At 40.9% G+C, this 24,782-nt stretch overlaps 1 protein-coding gene and 1 pseudogene across 2 annotated transcripts in view; both read left to right on the top strand.

Annotated features, from left to right (window-relative positions):
- LOC129328663 (zinc finger protein 420-like) overlaps positions 1–10,261 on the top strand; it is a 49,024-nt gene extending 38,763 nt beyond the window's left edge. The window contains exon 5 of one of the 2 annotated variants that reach the window (XM_054977876.1): positions 7,726–10,261. In XM_054977876.1, coding sequence (XP_054833851.1) covers positions 7,726–10,168 — 2,443 coding nt within the window. In that variant the 3' untranslated portion in view covers positions 10,169–10,261. Of the gene's footprint in view, positions 1–7,436 lie in introns of both variants that reach the window. The other variant, XM_054977877.1, reaches the window with a different exon arrangement.
- Positions 10,190–11,617, top strand: LOC129328751 (zinc finger and SCAN domain-containing protein 2-like; annotated as a pseudogene).
- The last annotated feature ends 13,165 nt before the right edge of the window (positions 11,618–24,782 follow it).

The following is a 24,782-nucleotide window of genomic DNA, read 5'->3' as shown; positions in this document are numbered from 1 at the left end:
GTGGAGACAACGGGCAACCTTGTCTTGTACCTTTGCCTATAGTCAATTTCTTAGTCACCTCGTCATTCACCACAATTGCTGCACTCTGGTCTCTGTAGATTTCTTTTACTGCTCTGATAAATCTTTCTCCCAACTGTAGCTGTTCCATAGTGGCGAACATAAAATCCCAGTTCAAATTGTCAAATGCTTTTTCAGCGTCCACAAAGAAGAACCCAACCTCCTTATCACAACGCCTATCATAATATTCAATAGCATTTATAACTGTCCTTAAATTGTCTCTGATTTGTCTATTCGGTAAAAACCCAGCTTGTTCTTCCCCAATAACTTCGGATAGCCATCCCTTTACTCTTTCCGCTAAGATCTTCGCAAAGATCTTATAGTCATTGTTAAGTAAGGAAATAGGTCTGTAATTTTTGACGTTAGTCAAGTCCTGTCCTTCTTTAGGGATCAATGATATATTAGCTTCACTCCAAGTATCTGGAATTCTTTGGTCTCTCATAACACCATTGATCACTTCTTTTAGGAATGACACCAGTTCATTGACCATTACCTTATAAAATTTAGCTGTGAGTCCATCAGGCCCTGGCACCTTACCCAGATTTGTTGACTGTATTGCCTTCCTTATCTCTTCCTCTGTCACTTCACTATTCAATTTATTTCTCCAATCTTCCGAGATCACTGGGAGCCTCATTTTCCCCAGATATGTCGCTATTGAATCTTTATTCACCTCTTTTTTATTATACAATTTAGCGTAAAATTTGTAGAAGGCTCTACTAATAGCAGTCTGTTCCAGATATACTTTATTATCCTCACATATTTTATTTATTGTCTTCTTCTCCTTTCTCTTCTTCAATTGCCATGCCAAATATTTCCCAGGTTTATTTGCTCCTTCAAACGACTTTTGATTCATTCTCTTCAGATTCCATTCCAGTTCTTTATTATTCATTGCTGTCAACTGTTCTTGTAAAATTTTAATGTCTTGGTAAACTTTCTTCTTCCCTGGTCTTTTCTTTAGTAATATTTCTTTGGCTTTTATTTTCTCTGTAATCTCCTGTCTCTTCTCCTCTTGTTTTTTCCTGGCTCTTCCGTTTAAGTCCATTAGTATGCCTCTAATTACTGCCTTATAGGTATCCCATACCTTGTTGGTTGGTACTTCTCGATTCATGTTGTATTGTATGAAGAACTTAGTTTCCCTTCTCAACATCTCCAAGTTTTCTCCCTCTTGCAACAAGTCCTCATTTATTCTCCATCCTTTCCTCTTAGTTCTTTTCCCAAACTTCCACATAATTGGATTGTGATCTGAGCCTACCATAGGCATTATTTCCACCTCTTTAGTCCATAACACTAAGTCCTTTGAGGCCCAGATCATGTCGATTCGTGATAAAGTAGAGTGTCTTGCGGAGAAAAATGTGAATTGTCTGCCCTTGGGATTCTGTATTCTCCATACATCTTCCAAAGTTTCCTGCTGCATTAATGCAAAAAAAGTTTTTGGTAGTAGTCCTCTTTTCTTTTGTGCAGTTGCTGATTTCTTGTCCTGCTCCAAATTTGTAACTCCATTGAAGTCTCCTGCAAGAATTATCTGGTCGTAAGAAAGTTCATCTAATTGCTTCCTCAAATCCTCAAAGAAGCTTTCTTTTGCTCCATTAGGTGCATAGATTCCAATCACCAGCACTTTCTTTAAATTCCATGTACATTCCACCGCTAAAAATCTGGCTTCTGGATCCTTAAACACTAACTTTGGCTGCAGCTCCTCTCTAATATACAAGACCACTCCCCTTTTTTTCTTTTTTGTGGCCGCTGCAAAATGAGTGCCCAATTTGCTCAGTTTTAGATATTTTACATCCTGTTTTCTAATATGAGTCTCTTGTAAACAAACAATATCACATTTCTGTTTTAATAGCCAGTGAAAAGTACTTTTTCTCTTATTTGGTGAATTAAGTCCATTTACATTCCAAGATATAACCTTACATTCCATATTCATAGCCTTGTTGCTGGTAAGTCCTTTTCATTGTCCCTCATAAACTTTTCCATTTCAAATTCAGATCTGATGCGCTTTTTCACTCCTCCAAACTCAAATGCCAGTCCTTCCGGTAATTCCCATCTATACCTTATTTTCATGTCCTTCAAAATTTGGACTAAGGCTTTATATTTTTTCCGATCAAGCAACGCCGATCTAGGTAACTCCTTCATAATGATCACCGTCTTGCCATCAACCTCCAATGGGTCTTGGAATTGCTTGCTCACAATCATTTCTTTCATATTTCTGGTTGTAAATTGCACAATCACGTCTCTTGGTAACTTCCTCTGGGTCGCAAATCTTGAGTTTATACGATACACCACATCTAGGATAGCCACGATTTCTTCTTCTTCCTTCCCCAGGTATCCAGCTAACACTTCAGCAACTTGCTCTTGAGCTGTCTTTCCCTCCATTTCCGGCAAACCGCGAAACCTTAGCTGCTTTTCCATATACTTGCTCTCCGCAATAGCCATTCTGCCCCTCATCGTCCTCATATCTGTCTGTTGCGTGTCTGAGAGATTCTCCATCGCCTTCTCCACCACGTTAACTTTTTGCTGTGTTGCTTCCATTCCCTTTTTCATTTCTGCCAATTCACTTTTAACTGTCTCTTTAACTTCTTTGATCTCTTTCACCAGCTCCTGCTGGACCTTTAACATTTCCGAAAATCTTTTGTCTAAATTTTCCATAGCCGTCTGCCACTCTTTTTTCGACATCGTGGGGCTTGACTTGCCTCGCTCCCACGAATCTGCTCGTTTCCTTAACTCCATGGCGCTTGGCTAAGTGTCCCTTTAATTTAATTTAATTCAAATGTCCCGGTTTCAAAAGGAAAAAAAAAGCACTTACAAAATCCAAAATGCCGGGCGTCTTTTCTCTATGGTTTTTCTATATTTTTGTAATCCAATATGGCATACTTCCTCTTCTGCTGAAGCCCGTGCCCTTCCCTCTTCAAAGATGGCGATTGCCCTCTTCCTGTCTGCCTTAGGGCCGTCTCTCTCCAGCAGCTCTATCACAATTACGTACTTCCTGTTTCCCGTCTCCTCACAGCAGCTCTCGCGATGGTAGAAGCTTTCTCACAGTCTATTATCTCCTCACAACCACAGGTATGAACAACAATCCTCCAATTTCTCTAATTACTTCTTTTAGCTTAGTCCTTTTACTAATCTGTTTCTTGCCAAGTCTTCCTCTACTTTTAATCAAACTGTTGCAGTTTAAAAGTCCCCTTTAATGCTTCTTTACTTTAAGTAATTCGTCCCGTTTCAAGAGATAGTGATCTTTACCTTTTCAAACGTCTTTCTGGGTTGTAATCACTGCTTCAAACTCAGGTTCTCTTTCACCTTCTTTCCTCCTGTTGATGCTTGGGCATGTAGATCTTATGCCAGCCGTCACTGGCCCCAGAACTGCCGCAGAGATATAGGCCGACCTGTCTTAGGGTGGGACCTCAAGGGACGGGGGAGAGTCCGTTGCGCAGAACCCCCCCTCGCCTGAGATCAACGCGCCCTGAGGTACTTGAGCGTTCAAAGCCTGTTCTCCGCCTGAGAACAGGGGACCGCGGGCTTGTTTGCCCCCGCCGGTCACTAAAAACGGCAGCCCGGTCAGCTCTGCTCCCAGAGCTGTGTTAGACCTCCATGGATCCCAAACAGGAAGTCGGACGTTTCCATTTCTAATGTCAGATTTGTGTCCATTTATTCTTTTGCGTAGAGGTTGGCTGGTTTGTCCAATGTACAGAGCAGAAGGACATTGTTGGCACATGAGGGCATATATCAGATTGGAGGATGAGCAGCTGTAAGAGCCAGAGACAGTGTAGTTGATGCCATTGGGTCCTGTAATTGTATTCCCTGGGTAGATATAGGGGCAGAGCTGGCATCTGGGTCTGTTGCAGGGCCTGGTACCTGTGCTGGTGACTCTGCTGGCCGATTCATGATTGTGGGTGAGAAGTCATTTAAGGTTGGGGGGCTGTCTGTAGGCAAGGAAAGGTCTTCCACCCAGGGCTTCTGAGAGAGGGGTATCATTTTCCAGGATGGGTTGTAGCTCACTGATGATACGTTGGATGCGTTTGAGCTGGGAGCTATAGGTGACAACCAGTGGTGTTCTGTTGTTAGTTCCTTTAGGTTTGTCCTGGAGCAGACTGTTTCTGGGTACTAGTCTGGCCCTGTTGATTTGTTTCTTCACTTCATTTGGTGGGTACTGTAGTCTCAAAAATGCTTGTTGTAAATCTGAGTCTCAGTCGAGAGCATTGGAGCAGATACGGTTGTAATGTAAGGCTTGGCTGTAGACAATAGACCGAGTGGTATGTTTAGGGTGGTAGCTGGAGGCATGTAGATATGAGTATCGGTCTGTTGGTTTCTGGTATAAGGTGGTATTTATTCGTCCGTTATGTAGTTGTACAGTGGTGTCCAGGAAGTGTACCTGTTGTGTAGAGTGGTCCAGGCTTAGGTTGATAGTAGGGTGAAAGTTATTGAAGTCCTGATGAAATCTCTCAAGGGCTTCCTTCCCATGGGTCCAAATGATGAAGATGTCATCCAGGAATCTTAAGTATAGTAGTGGTTCCAGTGGATGGGAGCTGAGGAAGCGTTGCTCCAAGTCCGCCATGAATATGTTAGCATATTGTGGTGCCATGCGTGTGCCCATGGCTGTGCCATTAACCTGTAGATATAAGTTGTCACCAAATTCGAAGTAATTGTGAGTGAGTACGAAGTGACAAAGTTCAGTGGCGAGGTGTGCTGTGGTTTTGTCCGGGATAATATTCCGTATGGCTTGCAGTCCATCTGCATGTGGGATATTGGTGTACAGGGCCTCCACATCCATGGTTGCTAGGATGGTGTCATCTGGTAGGTTGTCAATGGACTGTATTTTCCTGAGGAAGTCAGTGGTGTCCCGTAGTACTATATTTTATTGAGTTCCCTTTTGTATTGTTCCGTGGGGTTAGAAGGTAGTATTTTATAGAATGTTGTGTTGGAGAGTTGTCTTTCTGCTTCTTGTATGTAGTTATGTTTGTCCATGATGACAACTGCTCCGCCTTTGTCAGCTTCCTTGATTACCGTGCCAGAATTATTTTGGAGGCTGTTTATGGCCTCTCTTTCTGCACGGCTGAGGTTCTGCTTTAGGTGTTGTTGTTTGTCAATTATCTCAGCATGAGTACGTCTACAGAAGCATTCAATGTAAAAGTCCAATGAGGAGTTGCAGCCCTCAGGGGGTATCCATGTGGAATTCTTTTTTCTGGAGTTTTGTAACGATGATTGTGTATTGCTGGGTTGGCGGGGTGCTTGCTGCTGTGATGGTGTCTGTTCAGTGCTTTGTTCATCGTTTTGTTCAGCAGAGTAGTTGAAGAATTCTTTCAGTCTTAGACATCTAAAATAGGCCTCCAGGTCTCCACAAACTTGTATGGTTTGTGTGGGTCTGGCTGGGCAAAAAGATAGTCCACGTGAGAGGACAGATTCCTCTGCTGGGCTCAGTTTGTGGCTGGAGAGATTAATGATGTTGCTTGGTGGATCCAAAGTGTTTTTGCTCCCTGTTGCATGTAGGAGTTTTGAGGCGGGGTCTGGGGGAGCCCAGTGGCGCCTGGCGTGGGCTTTCGGGGACCACAGTTCTCTTTGTCAGATGCATCTGGCAGGGACAGCTGTGGTTATCGAAGGCTTATACTACATAGGAATTGGATGGTCTAGCTGTTTTGCTGCTGCAAACTAACAGGGCAAACTCCTTTGAAGCCTCACCCAAGCCAACTGACCCCAAAAGGTCACCAAAAGGAGATGTTTACATTTAGTAGCAAAGGAATGTTTTGGTTGCACCCTCCCTCTCTTCCCCCCCTAAGTGCATCTTCTCTCTCCTCCCCTCCTCTTCTATATTTGACCAGTTTCTGTACTATGCATCTGACAAAGAGAACTTGATTCTCGAAAGCTTATGCTACAATAAAATTGGTTAGTCTTAAAGGTGCTACTGGACACCTTATACCAGAAACCTACCAATTGGCAAACATACCTACATTCTTCCAGGCCCCATCCTAAACACACCAACCCATCCATCATCTAGAGTCAAGCTCTACATTACAGCCGCATCTGTTCCAATCCCTCTGACAGAGATTCTCACCTGCAGTATCAACGGCAGGCATTTTTGGAATTACAATACCCACCTGATGTAGTAAGGAAACAGATTGACAAAGCCAGATTGACACCAAGAGATACCCTGCTACAGCATAGGCCCCATTGAAACAACAACAGAAGACCCTGCCCCCTCGCACAACCATAGTTGGATGGATGGCAATACTGGCAGCAGCCAAAGAGGGCCCAATTGAAACAAAAATAGAAGACCACCAGTGGTCACAAAACAGCTTTGAGCTCAAACCAGTTCAACGCATTGAAAGGCAAACCTTTTCATCCCACCTACAACCCCTAACCTTAATCAACTTCTCAGTCATAATAATGAACTTTCCAACACTGACACAGACTCTGGGACCACAGCCTGCAATAAACCAAGAGGCCAACTCTGTCCTCGTATTTATTCCGACAGGATGATCAGTGGACCTTAACACACCAGTTATACCATCTCAGGTTCATTCACTTCGCCATCATGCAATGTTACGTATGCTGCCAAGTGTCTGCAGTGCCTCTCTGCTCTCTACATTGGACAAACAGATGGGTCCCTGTGCAAAAGAATAAATGGATATAAAACTGATATTAGAAACCACAACATTCAAAAAACACTGGGAGAACATTTTAATCTTTTAGGACGTTCCATCGCTGACCTAAAAGTGGCTATCCTCAAACAGAGAAGCTTAAACGGGAGATTACAGCGTGAGATTGCTGAAACATGGTTCATTCACAAATTGAGAACAATGGACTGCCCCCTCCACCCCTGGTCTGAATAGACACTTAGGATTTTTATCTCCCTACAGATGCTAATTTCTGCTTCAATCAAGTTGCATTGTACTTTTACATCCCGATGCCATCCCAAATGAATGAATGAATGAATGAATGAATGAATGAATGGCGTTTGAGGAAGGGAGCTCTGACTCTCATAAACTTACATTCTGAAAATCTTGTTGGTCTCTAAGGTGCCTCTAGACTCAAACCCTGCTGTTTTTCTGCAGACCAACACAATTACCCATTTAAAACATTTTCAGTATAATTTAAGTGTTTTTAAAAAAAGATTGCCTTTCCTGTTCTGTCTCCATGTGCTTCCTAAATTAACACTAGAAAACACACTAAGCATTCTGCAACGAAAGTAAGGAATTCCCTTCCCTCATGTGGTGGTGAACTCTTCCACCTTTATGAAGATTTCCTGGCACGTGGTTAAAGGTTGCTGAGGTTTTTCCAGACCTCCGGCTCTTGCTACAAAAATTATCATTCTGTACTAACCATAACTGCTAAGAGGCATTTTTCCTTTTCTTTTTTATTTAATTTCTGTCTCTCTTTTTCATCTGCAGATATGTGGGACATGGCGATTGAGAAGGAAACAGAAAGAGATGAAGATGTGCAGTTAAAAGCGAAATATGGGGTTCAAGTGGTACCCAAGAGGGAGCGGAGAAGCAAAACGAAAACAAAACAGAAGCAAAGTAGAAGGATGTCAGAGGTCCCAGCCCAAGATAAACCCAAGAAGAGAAGGCTTCCAGGTGCAGTGTTTGTGAAAGGATTGATCTGCAAACTCAGAATTAAAAATGATCAGAACATTACAAAATGCTGGAAAACATGTAACTGTTTCAAGTGTGGGAAGAGTTTTGCTACAAAAGGTCAACTAAAAAGTCATCAAAAGGTTCACACAGCAGAGAAGCCATATAAATGCATGGATTGTGGGAAGAGCTTCTCTTGTAGAAGTCATCTAAATATCCATCAAAGGATTCACACAGGGGAGAAACCTTATGAATGCATGGAGTGTGGGAAGAGCTTTGCTCAGAAAGGCAAATTAACAAATCATCAAAAGGTTCACAGGGGGGAGAAGCTGTATAAATGTATGGATTGTGGGAAGAGCTTCTATGACAAGAGTAGCCTAACTAGCCATCGAAAGGTTCACACAGACGAGAAACCATTTAAATGCTTGGAGTGTGGGAAGAGCTTCTCTCACAAAAATAGCCTAACTGTCCATCGAAGGATTCACACAGAGGAGAGGCCATTTAAATGCTTGGAGTGTGGGAAGAGCTTCTCTTACAAAAAAACCCTAACTATCCATCAAAGGCTTCACACAGGGGAGAAGCCATATAAATGTCTGGATTGTGGGAAGAACTTCTCTCAGCGTCCTAACCTAACTATCCATCAAAAGATTCACACAGGGGAGAAGCCATATAAATGTCTGGATTGTGGGAGGAGCTTCTATGACAAGAGTAGCCTAACTAGCCATCAACAGGTTCACACAGGCGAGAAGCCATTTAAATGCTTGGAGTGTGGGAAGAGCTTCTATCGCAAAAATAGCCTAACTATCCATCGAAGGATTCACACAGGAGAGAAGCCATATAAATGTTTGGATTGTGGGAAGAGTTTCTCTGATAATACTAGCCTATCTATCCATCAAAGGGTTCACACAGGGGAAAAGCCGTATAAATGTCTGGATTGTGGGAAGAGCTTCTCTCAGAGCTGTAGCCTAACTATCCATCAAAGGGTTCACACAGGAGAGAAGCCATTTAAATGCTTGGAGTGTGGGAAGGACTTCTCTTACAAAAATAGCCTAACTGTCCATCAAATGATTCACACAGAGGAGAAATCATTTAAATGCTTGGAGTGTGGGAAGAGCTTCTCTCACAAAAAAAGCCTAACTGTCCATCAAAGGGTTCACACAGGGGAGAAGCCGTATAAATGTCTGGATTGTGGGAAGAGTTTCTTTCAGAGCTTTAGCCTAACTATCCATCAAAGGGTTCACACAGGGGAGAGGCCATATAAATGTCTGGATTGTGGGAAGAGCTTCTATGACAAGAGTGGCCTAACTAACCATCGACAGGTTCATGCAGGTGAGAAGCCATTTAAATGCTTGGGGTGTGGGAAGAGCTTCTCCTATAATACTAGCCTATCTGTCCATCAAAGGGTTCACACAGGGGAGAAGTCATATAAATGTATGGATTGTGGGAAGAGCTTCTATGACAAGAGTAGCCTAACTAGCCATCGAAAGGTTCACACAGGCGAGAAACCATTTAAATGCTTGGAGTGTGGGAAGAGCTTCTATCACAAAAATAGCCTAACTGTCCATCGAAGGATTCACACAGAGGAGAGTCCATTTAAATGCTTGGAGTGTGGGAAGAGCTTCTCTTACAAAAATAGCCTAACTATCCATCAAAGGCTTCACACAGGGGAGAAGCCATATAAATGTATGGATTGTGGGAAGAGCTTCTATGACAAGAGTAGCCTAACTACCCATCGAAAGGTTCACACAGGCGAGAAACCATTTAAATGCTTGGAGTGTGGGAAGAGTTTCTTTCACAAAAGTAGCCTAACTGTCCATCAAAGGGTTCACACAGGGGAGAAGCCATTTAAATGCTTGGAGTGTGGGAAGGACTTCTCTCACAAAAATAGCCTAACTGTCCATCAAATGATTCACACAGAGGAGAAATCATTTAAATGCTTGGAGTGTGGGAAGAGCTTCTTTCACAAAAAAAGCCTAACTGTCCATCAAAGGGTTCACACAGGGGAGAAGCCATTTAAATGCTTGGAGTGCGGGAAGGACTTCTTTCACAAAAATAGCCTAACTGTCCATCAAATGATTCACACAGAGGAGAAATCATTTAAATGCTTGGAGTGTGGGAAGAGCTTCTCTCAGAAAAAAAACCTAACTGTCCATCAAAGGGTTCACACAGGGGAGAAGCCATTTAAATGCTTGGAGTGTGGGAAGGACTTCTCTTACAAAAATAGCCTAACTGTCCATCAAATGATTCACACAGAGGAGAAATCATTTAAATGCTTGGAGTGTGGGAAGAGCTTCTCTCACAAAAAAAGCCTATCTGTCCATCAAAGGATTCACACAGGGGAGAAGCCGTATGAATGTCTGGATTGTGGGAAGAGCTTCTCTCAGAGCTCTAACCTAACTATTCATCAAAGGGTTCACACAGGGGAGAGGCCATATAAATGTCTAGATTGTGGGAAGAGCTTCTATAGCAAGGGTAACCTAACAAGCCATCAACAGGTTCACACAGGTGAGAAGCCATTTAAATGCTTGCAGCGTGGGAAGAGCTTCTAAAATAATAGTGTTCTTATTTATCATCAAAAAGTTCACACGGGAGAAACCATATAAATATCTAGAGTGTGGGAAGAGCTCTCAAAAATAGCCTAACAATGCATCAAAGGGTTCACACTGGAGAGAAGCAATATAAATGTCTGGATTGTGGGAAGAGCTTCTATAACAAGAGTAGCCTAACTATCCATCAAAGGATTCACACAGAGCTAAAGCCATATCAATGTTTGGCTTGTGGGAAGAGCTTCTCTCACAAAAATAGCCTAACTGTCCATCGAAGAATTCACACAGGGGAGAAGCCATATCAATGCCTGGATTGTGGGAAGAGCTCTCATTATAGTGCTCTTTATCATCAAAAAGTTCACAGAGGTGAGAAGCCATATAAATGTCTGGATTGTGGGAAGAGCTTCTCCAATAATTCTAGCCTATCCATCAAAGGGTTCAGACGAGGGAGAAGCCATATAAATGTCTGGATTGTGGGAAGAGCTTCTATAGCAAGAGTAGCGTAACTAGCCATCGAAAGGTTCACACAGACGAGAAGCCATTTAAATGCTTGGAATGTGGGAAGAGCTTCTCTCACAAAAATAGCCTAACTATCCATCGAAGGATTCACGCAAGGGAGAAGCCATATAAATGTTTGGCGTGTGGGAAGAGCTTCTCTGGGAATGACAACCTAACTAGACATCTCAGAATTCATACAGGAGACAAACCATATAAATGTTTGGATTGTGGGAAGAGCTTCTCTTATAATAGTGCTCTTATTGATCATCAAAAAGTTCACACATGGGAGAAGCCATATAAATGCCTGGAGTGTGGGCTCCCTATGGCTCCCTAATTAGACATCAAAAAGTTCATGCCGGCGAGAATTTATATATATGCATAGAATGTGGAGAGACATTCAGTGAGAGCCACAGCCTTAACTTACACCACAAGGTTCACACTGGAGAATAGCCATCAGTTAATGTTGGTGACCTTTCCTGCTTGTGACCATGATGTGATTTATTGTAGGTGCCCCAACAAGGAACACCTTTATGCCTAATTTTCTCCTTTGACTTCTTCTCGTTTCATTTTGTTAGCATCAAATATATGCACATAGGATTCCTGGTGGGCAAGACATACATATTTTTCTCTGTTCTCTTAAAGCCTCTCATGGTAATTCATTATGCACCAAGAGGGAGAGATTGATTAATGCCTCACATTACCTCTTATAACATGGTGAGTGCTACAATTTTCCAGTGAGTTGAACTTTCATTCTGACTATCTGAAAAGTTGTTATATTGCGGATTATATTTCTATTCTCCCCCTTGAAGACCAGTAACTAATATAATTTATCATCTTATGTATTTTTAGGGCTACAGTATCCCTTGCCTCAAAATTTTTATAGAATAGCTAATAAATTTACTAAAAATTATCAATAATTTTAGTAAATTTTCTTCAGTAACAATTTTGTTCAGATCACCCTTACGAGGTTCTACATATTTAATCAAAAGGTGCTGAATAACCCTTCTTGTTTTTCTCATTTGTTACCAGATTCATAGTTTTGTCAGTTTTATTTTTACTTAATTTATTTTTGTCGTTTATAGTTTGCCTTTCTCACTGAGACTCAAGGCAGATTACACAATACAGTGTAACACAATACCGTCAATATAAGGAACATTTCCATAAACAATCACAAAGGGTACATAGTTACAAGTTCACAAAAACATAGCGTTAGGTGAGGTTTATGGTTCATAACTCATTAGCAAAGCATCCGAGATCCTCCTCCCTACAATACAGTCCGCCTATCTTGAGTAAAAAAACTTTTTGCGTAATTCAGTTTTGTATCAGTTGTCGAAAGCCAGGAGAGTGGGCCATCACAAAGAAAGCCCATGTACAGGTTGCTGTTTATTTCGCCATTTGTTGTGTTTCTTCCAATGGCTATGAAGACTCAGCTTTAAGCATATACATCCAAATGTAGAGATTTGTATTGTCACAACAGATGTTAGCTGGAAGCGTTTGTTCCTCTTTTCAACCAAGAAAGGACAGATGAAAATCCAGCTCATCCTGAGGTAACCAGACCAATAAACCGACCCTGTCTGAGAAATTATTCCCCTCAGATGGAAAGAGCTGCTATTGATCCTCCCTCTGAAGACGAATAATAGCTGCCTGATGGATTCCAGTCAGTTGATAGCAGGTGAGAAAAGTCTACAGAAGATGTATAAATATCCACCGAGATCAGTGAAATTCCTGAAGAGAAAGCATTGTCCTGCGAATGGATTCATGAATAACTTGCTTTGTGTTTTTCTTTTTTGCATTTTGTAATATTTTACCTGTTTCCAGTCCTGGGAGGGGAGGGGTGTTGCATTTCAGATATAAACCACCTGTACATACGTTTTCATGTATTCTCTAGTCTCTAAGCACATCTCTCCACCTCTGACCATTGTACCTCTGCACCGTTTGGTGTAGTGGTTAAGAGTGCAAGACTCTAAACTGGAGAGCCGGGTTTGATTCCCCTCTCCTCCGCTTGAAGCCAGCTGGGTGACCTTGGGCTAGTCACAGCGCTTTGGAGCTCCTTCAGCCCCACCTACCTCACAGGGTGTTTGTTGTGGGGATAATGACATACTTTGTAAACCGCTCTGAGTGGGCCTTAAGTTATCCTGAAGGGCAGTATATAAATCGAATGTTGTTGTTATTACTCCTGCTGGCCCTTCTTTGTAACATCCCTCCTACCTCCTGAATAGGATGTGATGGCTGATGGGCCTTCATTCTCATTTGCATCTGACAAAGTTTTGATTCATAGATGCTTATACTCTGGAAAACGTCTTTTAAAGGTGCTTCTGGACTTAATGTTTTTTGTTCTAATACTGATCAACATGACTACCCACCTAAAATTCTCTGCATAAGCTTTGTAAGACTAATAGTTATGTGAGAGTGTAATGAGCCATCGAAGCTATTCATTCAATCAATCATTTCTTTGTGACTGACTCTGAATGAACGTTTAAGATTCTGTATGTAATATGAAACCACCAAGCTTGATGAACCTCTTATGAATCTCACATGATCATCAATACTTTGCAACTATTATGCATTTGTATTTACAAATAAATTATGTTTTTGGTTAAGCGAAATGTGTGTTTCATCTTACGTATATGATCCCTTTTTTTTAGCTTAAAGCCGCACTCCCCCAACACTGACCATTCTGTCATTCTACTGTCTATGTAAATATATCAGTATCAGTTGATAATTTATTACAGCAAGATTCTGTTCCTTATGATCATCCCAAACAGCCTCCTCTGTCCAGTGAAATTATATGTCTAATCAGCCAACTAAAGATTGGTGAGACTCCAGGGCCAGATGGGCTCCCATCCGAATTATCGAAGAAACGTTTCGAGTGGTGGGCCTCCCCTCCAGCTACCTTCTTCAGTCTTATTGAAATCTGTACTAAGGGCTCAATCAGTCCAATTTTTTAAAAAGGTGATCCTCAAATTCTGGGGAACTGTTGTCCTATAAGTCTCTTGTCAGTTGTGGGTAAACTTTGTGCAAGACACTCATTGGACAAGCTCTCTTCTTGGCTGAATGATCAAACAGTTTTGGGTATATAAGATGTTGGTTTCTGCCCTAATAGATAAGATGCTTGACCATAATGTTATTCTTGTCCGATTGGCGAAGAAAACAAGTGAGAAGAAACTGTTTTCTGCTTTCCTCAATTTAAAGGGTTTTTTTCTATTCTATCCCCAAAAACCTTCTGAGGAATAGTAAATCTTTGATGAATAAAAGTTTACTTTTTCTTATTTATCAATTATATTCTTTAAGTAGCATGAGAAGGGTTAGACAGGTATCTTGGCTCCTTTTCAACTCATTTATGATCCACCCAGAACGGTGTATGGTCACAATTCATGATTGCCTTAAGCTGACATTGCTATAGCTCCTCTTGTCCGCCTCGGTAGCTTGTTATGAATCTAATGTAGTGTCTGTTAACTTTGAAAATCTAAAATTGTGGTCTTTTTTATTTTAATATTTTTATTAACATTTTAGAATCAGTGAACAGAGTTAACAAAGAACAACAAAGTAATAGTTAACTATATACAATTATGTACAGGAATACTTAATTGCGAATGGTTATAGCTTTGAACAAGAAACAAGGATAACAGCTAATAGTCAATAAGTCAGCTTTGTTAAGGTTCATATAACTAGATCTTTGGAAACTATTACTTCAATCTTGAGTAACAAAAAGTAAATGTTTGGGAGGATGCTGATCTGTGATAGAAATAAATTCAATAAATGGTTGCCATTTTGCCATAAAATCAGTTTCCCTTGGGTAATGTTCAGTTTGATATATTTTATCATATATTTTTTCTTGTATATAGTGATCCCAAATTTTTTCTAACCATTTATCTTTTGCGGGGGTTCTTTTGGATTTCCAATATAAAGCCAGCAAGTTCTTTGCCACAACCAAGAGATTGCCAATGAGGTCTTTTCTGATTTGTGGGATTTCAATTGTATCCCATAAATTTAAAAAAATGATCTTTGGGTCTAAAGGAATTTCATAGCCTGTTATTTCTTTAATATAATCTAAAATTTCTTAGGGCATCCCCACCAGCACTGTTTGAACGTTCCTATTTCACCGCACTCCTTCCAACAGAGTGGGGAGTTTGTTTTGATTATAAGTGAAAGTTTTCTTGGCGTTAAATGCCACCTGTGAATTATTTTGTAATTTTGAATTCGAGATGTAATCGTTTTAGTGTTTAATATATTTGAAGTCCAAATTTCCCCCCATTGTTCTTGTGTTAAATCTATGTGGCAATCTAAGTGCCAGTTTGTTTGACATTTTAAAGTGTCAACTGGGTTAAGGGATAATAGGATGTTGTAAATTTTAGAGATTAAACCTTTTTGTTTAAATGATTTGATGTCTAGTAAAAGTTCAAATTCAGTCAGGTTTTGTTTGAATATTTCCTGTATTTTCAGTTGTTGTAGCATGCTGGAAAGTTGAAAGTAAGTGAACCAGTGGCTCTTTTGTTTTCTGTTCAATTTCTGTTTTGTTTATGATTCCTTGTTTTGTTGTTATATCTATAATGCGGGTCACGTTTGACTGAAGCCATATGTTTTTGAAGGTTTTAGTTTGCCCTGGCGGGAACCATTGTTGTTCTATAAAGGAAGAAAATCTTGAAACTTGTGGCAGAAGTTTGAGTCTGGTGTGGTCCCAAACATTGATTATTGACTTTAAGAAGGGGTTATTTATTTTATGGGACCGATCCTTTTTTTTGTTCCAAAACAGATTTTGAATGTTGCTGTATTCAGTTTCTGGTTCCAAGATAGTAATCCAATCAATTTTGTTTGCTGTAGTTAAAATTTGTATTGTATTGGACAGCCTAATGGCTGTCTGGTAAAGTTCTAGGTCAGGGTATTTAAAGCCTTGTTGTTTTCTGAGTTTAAGAACTTTAAAGGCAATTCTTGGGTGTTTCTTCTCCCATAGAAATTGGTTTAGTATATTTTGCCATGATTTAATTGTCTTTTGTGGAATTGCCACTGGTATTGCTCTTAAGAAAAAGAGTAATTTTGGTAGGGCGAATGATTTAACCAGATGGTAACGTTCAAACCATGAGTGGGCAATTTCCCCCCATTTATGTAAGTCTGCTTTGATTTGGTTGATTGCTTTAATATGATTTTGATCTATTAGGTGTTTAAGATCATTTCGAATGGTTATTCCTAGATATGACATTTGCTTATTATTCCAGTGGTATTGGCTGATTTGTTTGATGTTCGTTATAGTGTTTGGGTTGACAAACATTGGAAAGAGCTGTGATTTTAATTGATTAACTGTAAGACCTGAAGTTGAGCCGAATTCCGTTAATTTGTTTTGGAGTGAGTATAAAGAAGTTATAGGATCTGTAATATAAACAATCATATCGTCCGCAAAAAGACTTAATTTATGTTGCTTATTTCCTATGTTAATCCCTTGAATTTTTGGGTCTTCTCTAATAGCTATGGCTAGTGGCTCTATAGCCAACGCAAATAAAGTTGGCGAAAGGGGGCACCCTTGCCTTGTGCCTCTTTGGATCAGTATTTTATTGGATGTTTGGTTATTGATGATTATCTGGGCTGTTGCTTGTGAGTATATAGAATTTATGATTTTTAAAAATGTTTCACCAAATCCCATGTGGTGTAAGACTTGTTTTAGATACGGTATGTCTATGGAATCAAATGCTTTCTCTATGTCCAGAGATAAAATAATTGATTTTAATTGTTTCTTTTGACTGTATGAAATTAAATTGAGTGTTTTATAAATGTTGTTGATTGTGTCCGTGTGGAATGAAGCCTGATTGATCTTGGTGTATGTAGTGTGAAATGAATGAATTCAACCTTTTAGTTAAGATAGCTGTGAAGATTTTATAATCTTGATTTAATAACGAGATAGGTCTGTAAGAGGTGGTTTTTGATATATCTTTGCCTGGTTTGGGGATTACTATAATTGATGCTGTAAGCCAGGATGGGGGTATTTGACCAGTGTTTAGGACTGTATTACAAGCTTGCATCAATGGATTAATGAGTAGTGTAGTGAACTTTTTATATAATTCTGATGGGTAGCCATCAGGACCTAGTTTTTTATTGTTTTTAAGAGATTTGATTACTGCTAGTATTTCTTGTTGTGTGATAGGGCTGTTTAATATTATGCGATGTTTATCTTCCAATCTATTTAAGCTTTTAAGCGACTTTAAAAAGAGTGTGATTCTCTCTTCGTTTGGTGTTTTAGACGAATAGTGTTGTTTATAATATTGTACAAAAGTATCGAGAATTTCTTTTGTTTTAAATTGTAATTTTCCTTTTGCGTCATATATCTGTTTAATGATTTTGGATGATTTTTTCTCTTTTATGGGATAACAACTTAAGTGATTTGGGGATATTGAACCAATAGTTTTGCTTGACATATTGAAGGTTCTTCAAAATTCTGTTGGTTTCCAGAGATTCCAACAATTTACGTTGAATCAATAAATTTTTATATGCCTTTTTACTACCAGTTTTTTTGTGCTTGAATTCTAGCAATTTGATGTTATCAATTAATTCTTTTTTTATAGCATTTCTTTTCTTATTTGTGATGATAAGGAAATTATATGACCTCTAGTAACAGTTTTAATTGTATCCCAAGTGATGCATGGATTTACATCATTTGTTGTGTTTTCTTTTATAGCCAATTCAATGTTGTTACTGATCTCTTTGATGGCGCTTTGGTTGTTTATGAGTGTCTTATTTAATGACCAGTGCCTTTGCCTCAATGATTCTTGGAAAGACATTAGATCGCAGCTAACCCAGGCATGGTCTGATATTGCTATGTTACCTATTTCAGATGAAAGTAACCTGTTTGTTGTATTTGAGACTAGGATATAGTCTATTCTAGTATAAACATCATATTTAGGTGAGTAGTATGTGAAATCCTTTTCAGTTCCATGTAGATGTCTCCATGCGTCTGTTAGAAAGTTATTATCCAAAATTTCTGCTAATTTAGTATTTTTCCCCTTATATTTTTTGTTTTTGGGTTTGGATCGATCTAAATTAGGATTTATTATGTAATTCAGGTCCCCCCCCCCAAGATCAATTCTCCTTCCTGAAAGTTAGCTAATTTATTCAGACTGTCTTCTAGGAAGGGTATTTGGTCTGAATTTGGGGTGTATATTGAAGCTAGAGTGTAAGTTTGTGTGCCTATTATGCCCTTTACAAAAATAAATCTTCCTTTAGGATAACTCAAAGTGTTTTGATGCTGGAAAGTAATGGATTTAGAGATTAATATAGCCACTCCTCTTGCCTTACAGGTGCCTTTTGCATGATATTGGAGATGAATCCAATTTGATTTTAGGTTTTGACTGTTTGTGGGATGGAGGTGAATTTCTTGCAGAAATATGATATCTGATCTTGTTTTAGCCAGATTTGTAAGGATGCGTTTTCTTTTGATGGGGTTACCCAAACCATGAACATTATAAGATGTAAAATTAATATTTGATGACATACTTGCTCTAATTAATTAAACCAATGGATTTCTTAATTATTTATGTTGATTAATTGTTTGTTAGTTAGTAGTGCTGTCTCAAAATAAATTAATACAATCAGGATTAAGAGCTTTTATTTTTTTTCTTTTATTGGGGGGATGCCAATTTATGAATTTTTATTAATATAATCAGCTGTAACTAAATGATAGTGTTGTGTTTCCCCTAATCAATTTCCCTCTGATTTGATTATTGATTTGCAAATAATGCTCTTGAATTATTTAATGGATTTCTAATTTTATGACAGAACTTGCTAGCTTTATGAAATGGATTTTTATAATCAAGGATGGACTGTAAATATTAAATAATACAAGTTTGATAAATTAGCAGTTCTCAGTTCGAATATATTTTAGTACAATAAGTTTTATATATAGTCTTTCTCTTCCAACCTTGGCTGGAGAGGTCACAGATTGTTGCAGTAATAGCTATTTGAATAGAATAGGTTTTGGGTTTTCCTTAAATACAAGTAGCAAGTATGCTTAAACAAATCAAAACTATGTAGATTTCTTTGTTTTCAACTAGTGAAAATTTAATTAACTTGAATAATGAAGTTAGCTTTATATAACTTAACAATTTCCCTTGTTCTTTCCAAAGTTCCCCGTCTCTCTTCCTCTCTCTCTATTTTCTGCTTGTAGATTCAGCCAAAACAGAGTAAGAGAGAAGGTTCTGCTACTGAAGTGTTTTATTCACACTTCAAATATTAGTAGAAAATAAAAGAGTATATATGAAAATAGTAGGATAAGTGTGTGTATATATATATATATATGCTTGTATGTATGTGTCTACTTATAGTGTTAAAGCTTCACGCCAAGTAGCTTAAATAAATTATAAAAGGGTTTGTCCAATTTCTCTATCTGCCTTCCCCTTTTCTCTTCCCCCTTGTTCCTTTACTGTATCCTTTTGTCGTTAGCTTAATCAAATTAACTAAATCTGTTTATTTTTCCCTTTTTCCCTCCCTTCCCTTCTTTCCCCTCCTTCTCCCTAACCCACTACACTTTCCCCTCAAAATCTTAGGTAACTATATAAGTAAGTTTTAGAAATTACACCCTCCCTCTAATCGCGATCTTCCCCCTTCCCTTAATATAATCTGCTTTTCCCTCTCACAGAGTTCTTGGCTACGAAGGTGCTATAAGCACAGAAATAAAAATTAATTCCAAAGTCTCCCCCTCCCACAATCCCTCCCAGCTAATTAATACAAAGTTGAAGAATAAATTCCCCTAAGCCCCTTCAGCTAGTGTGTTTAATTCACACACTAGTTTGGTGTGCACCAAAACTTACCGGGCTTAACTAATGGGAGTTACATTGAAAGGACCGAACTTCCCCCTTCCCTTTCTTACCCCGTTATTAGTTTTTAACAAGAAAATGTTATGATAGCGCTTCCATGAGCTTATTATTGCAGTTAATTTTCTGAGTCAATTGTCCCTTATTGGTATCTTACTTCCCTTCTGGGGAGATGAAGCTGATGACTGAGGAAATTTCCATTTTTGAGAAGGCTTGCTTGTTTCCATCGGTTCTTCTAAGTTTAGTTCATTCAGCATTAAGGCTGCAGAGTCTAGATCTGAAGCAATGAGGCAACGACCTTTGTGGAAGACCAGTAGTTTCGTGTGGTTCCACCATTTGTATTGGATGTTGGCTCTTCTTAAGGCTTCTGCTGTTGGTTTTAGCTCTTTTCTTTTCTGGAGAACTTCAGTGGGTAGATCGTTGTATACGTGAACTGGAGTGTCATTAAATAGTAAAGAGCTTTTTGATCTTGCTTCGCTGATTATTTTTTTTTCTAATGATGGGATCTGGCACCTCAATTATGATGTCTCTCGGCGTGCTCCTTTTTTTATGCTGGATTGCGGATCCAATGTGATAAGCTTTAGTTACAAATTGAGATGGTCCTTCTTTAATGCCCAGTAGTTTAGATAGCCAAAAATTTAGTGTTTTGACTATATTCTTGTTTTCCATAGCAGACTCTTCAATTCCACGAAGCTTGAGATTTTTATAACGAGCTGACACCTCCAGGTAAATAATTCTTTCCTCCTGGCGTTCTAGTTTGCTGCAAATGTCTCTCACGTCTCTTTGAGACATGATGCTGAGTTCCATAGCATTTTCAGCTGTTTGATTTGTCTTTAGCAGTTCCAATTTGATTTCAGCTAGCTGTGTAGTCAGTGGCTGAATGAGCAGCGTCATTTGTTTGAGCAGATTTTGTTCCAGTTTTGCGAACTGTGCTTCTAAAGAGTGATCAGTGGGTTTTGCTGCTGCATTTGCTCCCAAAAGTTTTCCGTCGGCCATTTTAAGTAGCTCGGCCTTGCTGTGTTCTTGGAGCTCGATCTGTGCTGTGCTGCGAAAAAACTGCTGGAGATTTTTTGCTGATTTAGGGTCGTTCTTCTTTTCCCCCTGCATCTGCTTTCTCATAATATGTTAAAAGGTGAGCGTTATCAGCTGTTTTCAGGGTAAAAAGGGAGGGGGAAGAGGGAGATCTTTCAATGTGCATCCATACCCAAAGACTCAGATGCCATGCCCCCAAAACTGTGGTCTTTTCGGAGACTACAACGAAACATTTTTGTTGGAGATTCAAGGGCAACATTATTGAACAAGCAATATAATAACACCCTGACCTGGATAGCCCAGGTGGGCCTGATCTCGTCACATCTCAATACCTAAGCAGGGTCGGCCTTGGTTAGCAATTTAGTGGGTAACCTCCAATGAAGACCAGGGTTGCAGAGGCAGGCAATGGCAAGCCACCTCTTGTTAGTCTCTTGCCATGAAAACCACACCAGGGGTTGCCATAAGTGAATTCTGACTTGAGAGCACTCCCCAGCACCAATAACAATTGAACAGTCCAAAGGAAATCTGTGCTTAATTTGGCCAGTTGTCACACATCCACAGAAGTGCACGTTGTCGATGATAATGGTGCACCACGTGTGCCCGTGGTCATTCGTGTATTTACAGCAAAATCGGTAGTTCAGTTACTATACGGGATCCCTATTTCAGTTAGTACATTTACTGCACAATCCTGCTTGGGGGAGCAGAAATTGCTTAGGAAGTGGGGAGCAAGGAGCGAATTAGTCTGTGCCCAAAATTTTTCCCAGCTTGGGAATGCCCCCAGCAGCAGTAGAATCTTATGCCACAAAAATTTAAGATGTAGCCCATAGGTGCCCATTGTAATGGAAACAGTCACCTCCCCTCCAAGCCTGGCCCCACTCAAGTGGCCCAGTGGCGTGTAGGATGCCAACTACCAGAGAGACCAATCTGCTTATGCTCCCACAGCAAGAAACCCAAACCGTGATCGCTGCAGAGAGGAGATTGCAATGCCCAACTCCCCTCCCCTGCCTTCCCCTGGCAGCATTTGGGGTACAGGTCAGGTGGCAATGCCCATCTCCCCTTCACCCAGCCAGGATCAGGCACAGAGCAGGAGGCAATGACCCTCCCCCTTTCACACAGCTGAGATTAGGTGTGGAGCAGTGAGCAATGCGTGCCCCCTATACCTGGCAAGTATCAGGAGCGGAGCAGGAGGCAATGCCTGCTTCACATACCAGGAGCCTGCATGGGATCAGGTGCGGAGCAGTGACAATAAGTGCCCCCCTTCACCCAGCTGTGATAAAAAATGAAGCAAGAAGCAATGCCCCCCTGCCCTCACCCAGCCAGGATCAGGAGCTTTGCAAATGGCAATGCCTGCCCCTCCTTCACCTGGTCGGGATCAGGTGCAGAGAGGAGCCGATGCCCATCCACCCTTCACCTGGCCAGGATGAGGTACCGTGGAGGAAGAGGCGGCACTGCCCGCCTGCTCACCCTCTCTATTTTGGAGCTTGTTTTTTCCCACAACAAGTTTTGCTGTTACTATATCAAATTGTGCTACTTCATTTGTAAAATTTGTACTAGCAAAAAGTTCATTGTGGGAAAAAATACAACAGGCTCTAGAAAGAGGAGGGGGGAAGGTGGGCATTGCCCCCTGCTCTGCACTGATCCCTGTCGAGTGAAGGTGGAGCATTGCTGCCTGATCCGCGTCTGATCCTTGCCAGGTGAAGGGGGAGTTAGCATTGCTACTTGCTCTGTGCCTGATTCCCCTGGGTGGTGGTGGGGCATTACTGCCTGCCTCACTCCTGATCCCAGCTGGGTGAAGGGGTGAAGGGGATGAGTCACAGCCTGATTCCCACTGGGAAAGAGTTGCGGGCATTACCACCTTCATGCCAGATCCCGACTGGGTGAAGAGGGGCACTGCCATGTGGACCACACCTGATTTTTCTTTCATGAAGAGGGGATGGATATCACTGATTGCTCAGCACCTGATTTCTGCCTGGTGAAGGAGGCGGGCATTGCCTCCTGATCACAGCCTCCTCCTGGGGAACAAAATTGGGGGGTTAAGTAACAACCTAAAATATATATATTAGAAAGTATTTATTATAAATGTGCACAAATGTAGATTAAAAACAAGTTGAAAACATAAGGCCTAAATGGCAGGCTACACGTATATGCTAAAACACCTCAAAGTACAGATGATGGTATAGTGCAATGACCAACACAAACAGACCAAGGTACAGTAAAAAAAACCAACCTGACGCATTTTGGCGCTAATGTTCCCTGAACTGGTCTCCTTGCTTATTAAAAATATGATTTTATGATTTATGGGGAAATTAGCTCTGCAAGGAAGACGGCTATGCAAAGAGGGGTAACAGGGGGATCAATTTCACCTTTGTCTATGGGGTCCCAATTTCCCAATAAGCCAAGCGAGTCTGGTATTCAGATCAATCAAATAACCTTTTATTAAAGAGCAACACTTAATGCACCTACACACCAATTACTGGGGGGAAATATCCAAACACACACACACAGAGTCCTAGGAAATAAGGTCAGAGAGTTGGAATAGCAGGAGGGGAGGCAATAGAGCTACCTATCTCGAAGAGCAGTTCAGTCCGTAGGGGAGCAGCTTCAAATGCCAGCATCTTCACCCGAGGAGGAAGTATGGAACAGCGCTTGTGGATCCGGAAAGTAGGCAAGCGTTGTACAGTTTGAACGGGGCTTGGGCTCAGCTCTTACAGGACAAATGAGCCCTGAGGCAGGGGAGCCTGGCTGGTAGTAAGACCAAGGTTCTAAGGGTCGGTTCCTGGGCTAGACAAAGGATTGATTGCATTAAGCAGCTCGCTGCCGGGGTGTGTGAATGGGTATGCAAAAGTGGCCAGCTAGCTGGAAGAATGTACTGGAGCTCAGTTGATGCTTTTAGGAACGACCGTGTACACTTACGAATGCTACTTGATCAACTCCATTAATCATGGACAGGAGATGCAATCACGGGAGGAGGAAGAGGAACGTGCTAAGAGGGGTGACTCAGCGAGACCTTTCTTGCTCTGGGCCCCTCCCTCCCGACGCTTAGGAGGATAGCAAGACCAGTTGCATCACAATACCTCTGCATTCCAATGCGGCATTCCTTCCATCCCTGGTTCCCCAGGGCAGAATTTGGCAACGGCAAACGGGGGCTCTCTGGTGGCTCTGCTGCGGCCATTTTTACTCCAGAGGCTAGCACACTTTTAATATCATAGCAACCATATAAAATACAACAGATGCTACGATCAGCAAAAGACAGCAGAGACCCCCTCACCTCTGCAGGAGTATACCGTATACCCTGCAGCTGTGGACAAGTTTACATCGGGACCACAAAGCGTAGCATCCAGACAAGAATAAAAGAACATGAAAGACACTGCAGACTTGGACAGCCTGAAAAATCAGCAGTGGCTGAACATAGCCTAACTCAAACAGGGCACAGTATCTTATTCCAGGACACCAAAATACTGGACAACACTTCCAACTACTTTGTCAGACTGCACAGGGAAGCCATTGAAATTCACAAGCACAAGCAAAACTTCAACAGGAAAGAAGAAACCTTAAGAATGAACAGAGCATGGGCTCCAGTTCTGAAAAACACCAGGCCAACAAAACACTCCACACCCGACAAAAGCCCTGCAGAGAAGATTAGCACATCAAGCACCAATCCATATGCAAAAGAACCTCCTCAGGTTACAGTGAAGCCTCCCGCCATTAGCATTCCACACCCTGGGAAACTCTTACAGAATGACTCAGCTCAACCCCACCCCTCCTGAGTAGATACAAATGACCTACATCTTTTCCACACTGTGACACTGAGAGATCTCTGTCTTTTGGTGCTACACCTCTGAAGATGCCAGCCACAGCTGCTGGCGAAACGTCAGGAACTACAATGCCAAGACCACGGCAATACAGCCCGGAAAACCCCCAACAACCATCATATAAAAACTGCTGTTAAAATGGTGGAGGCTGGGCTCACTGTTTACACTAAGGCCTTCCTCAGTGGTCAATTGTAAACAATTTATAATCAAACACACCCACACATATAAAAACCAATCATGAAATGCTCCCGGTGTTTTATCTACAGCTCTAGTATTGTGTGACAAAATACAAATACTGCAATAAACCCAGGACCGCATTCACACAATGCTCTTCATTTATTGTTGTACTGTACCTTGGTCTATTTGTGTTGGTAATTGCACTGTACCATCGTCTGTACGTTGAAACCAAAGGTTCATCTTTGGTCTTCTGTTTGCAGAATTGGCCTGGAACAAACCGCAGAAGCACTTCTGGGGCTTGTA

The sequence above is a fragment of the Eublepharis macularius genome, chromosome 4 (assembly GCF_028583425.1).
Source record: "Eublepharis macularius isolate TG4126 chromosome 4, MPM_Emac_v1.0, whole genome shotgun sequence".
In the NCBI taxonomy this organism is placed as follows: Eukaryota; Metazoa; Chordata; class Lepidosauria; order Squamata; family Eublepharidae; genus Eublepharis; species Eublepharis macularius.
The sequence above is the reverse complement of the archived record's forward strand: the minus strand, read 5'-3'. Positions and strand labels throughout refer to the sequence as shown.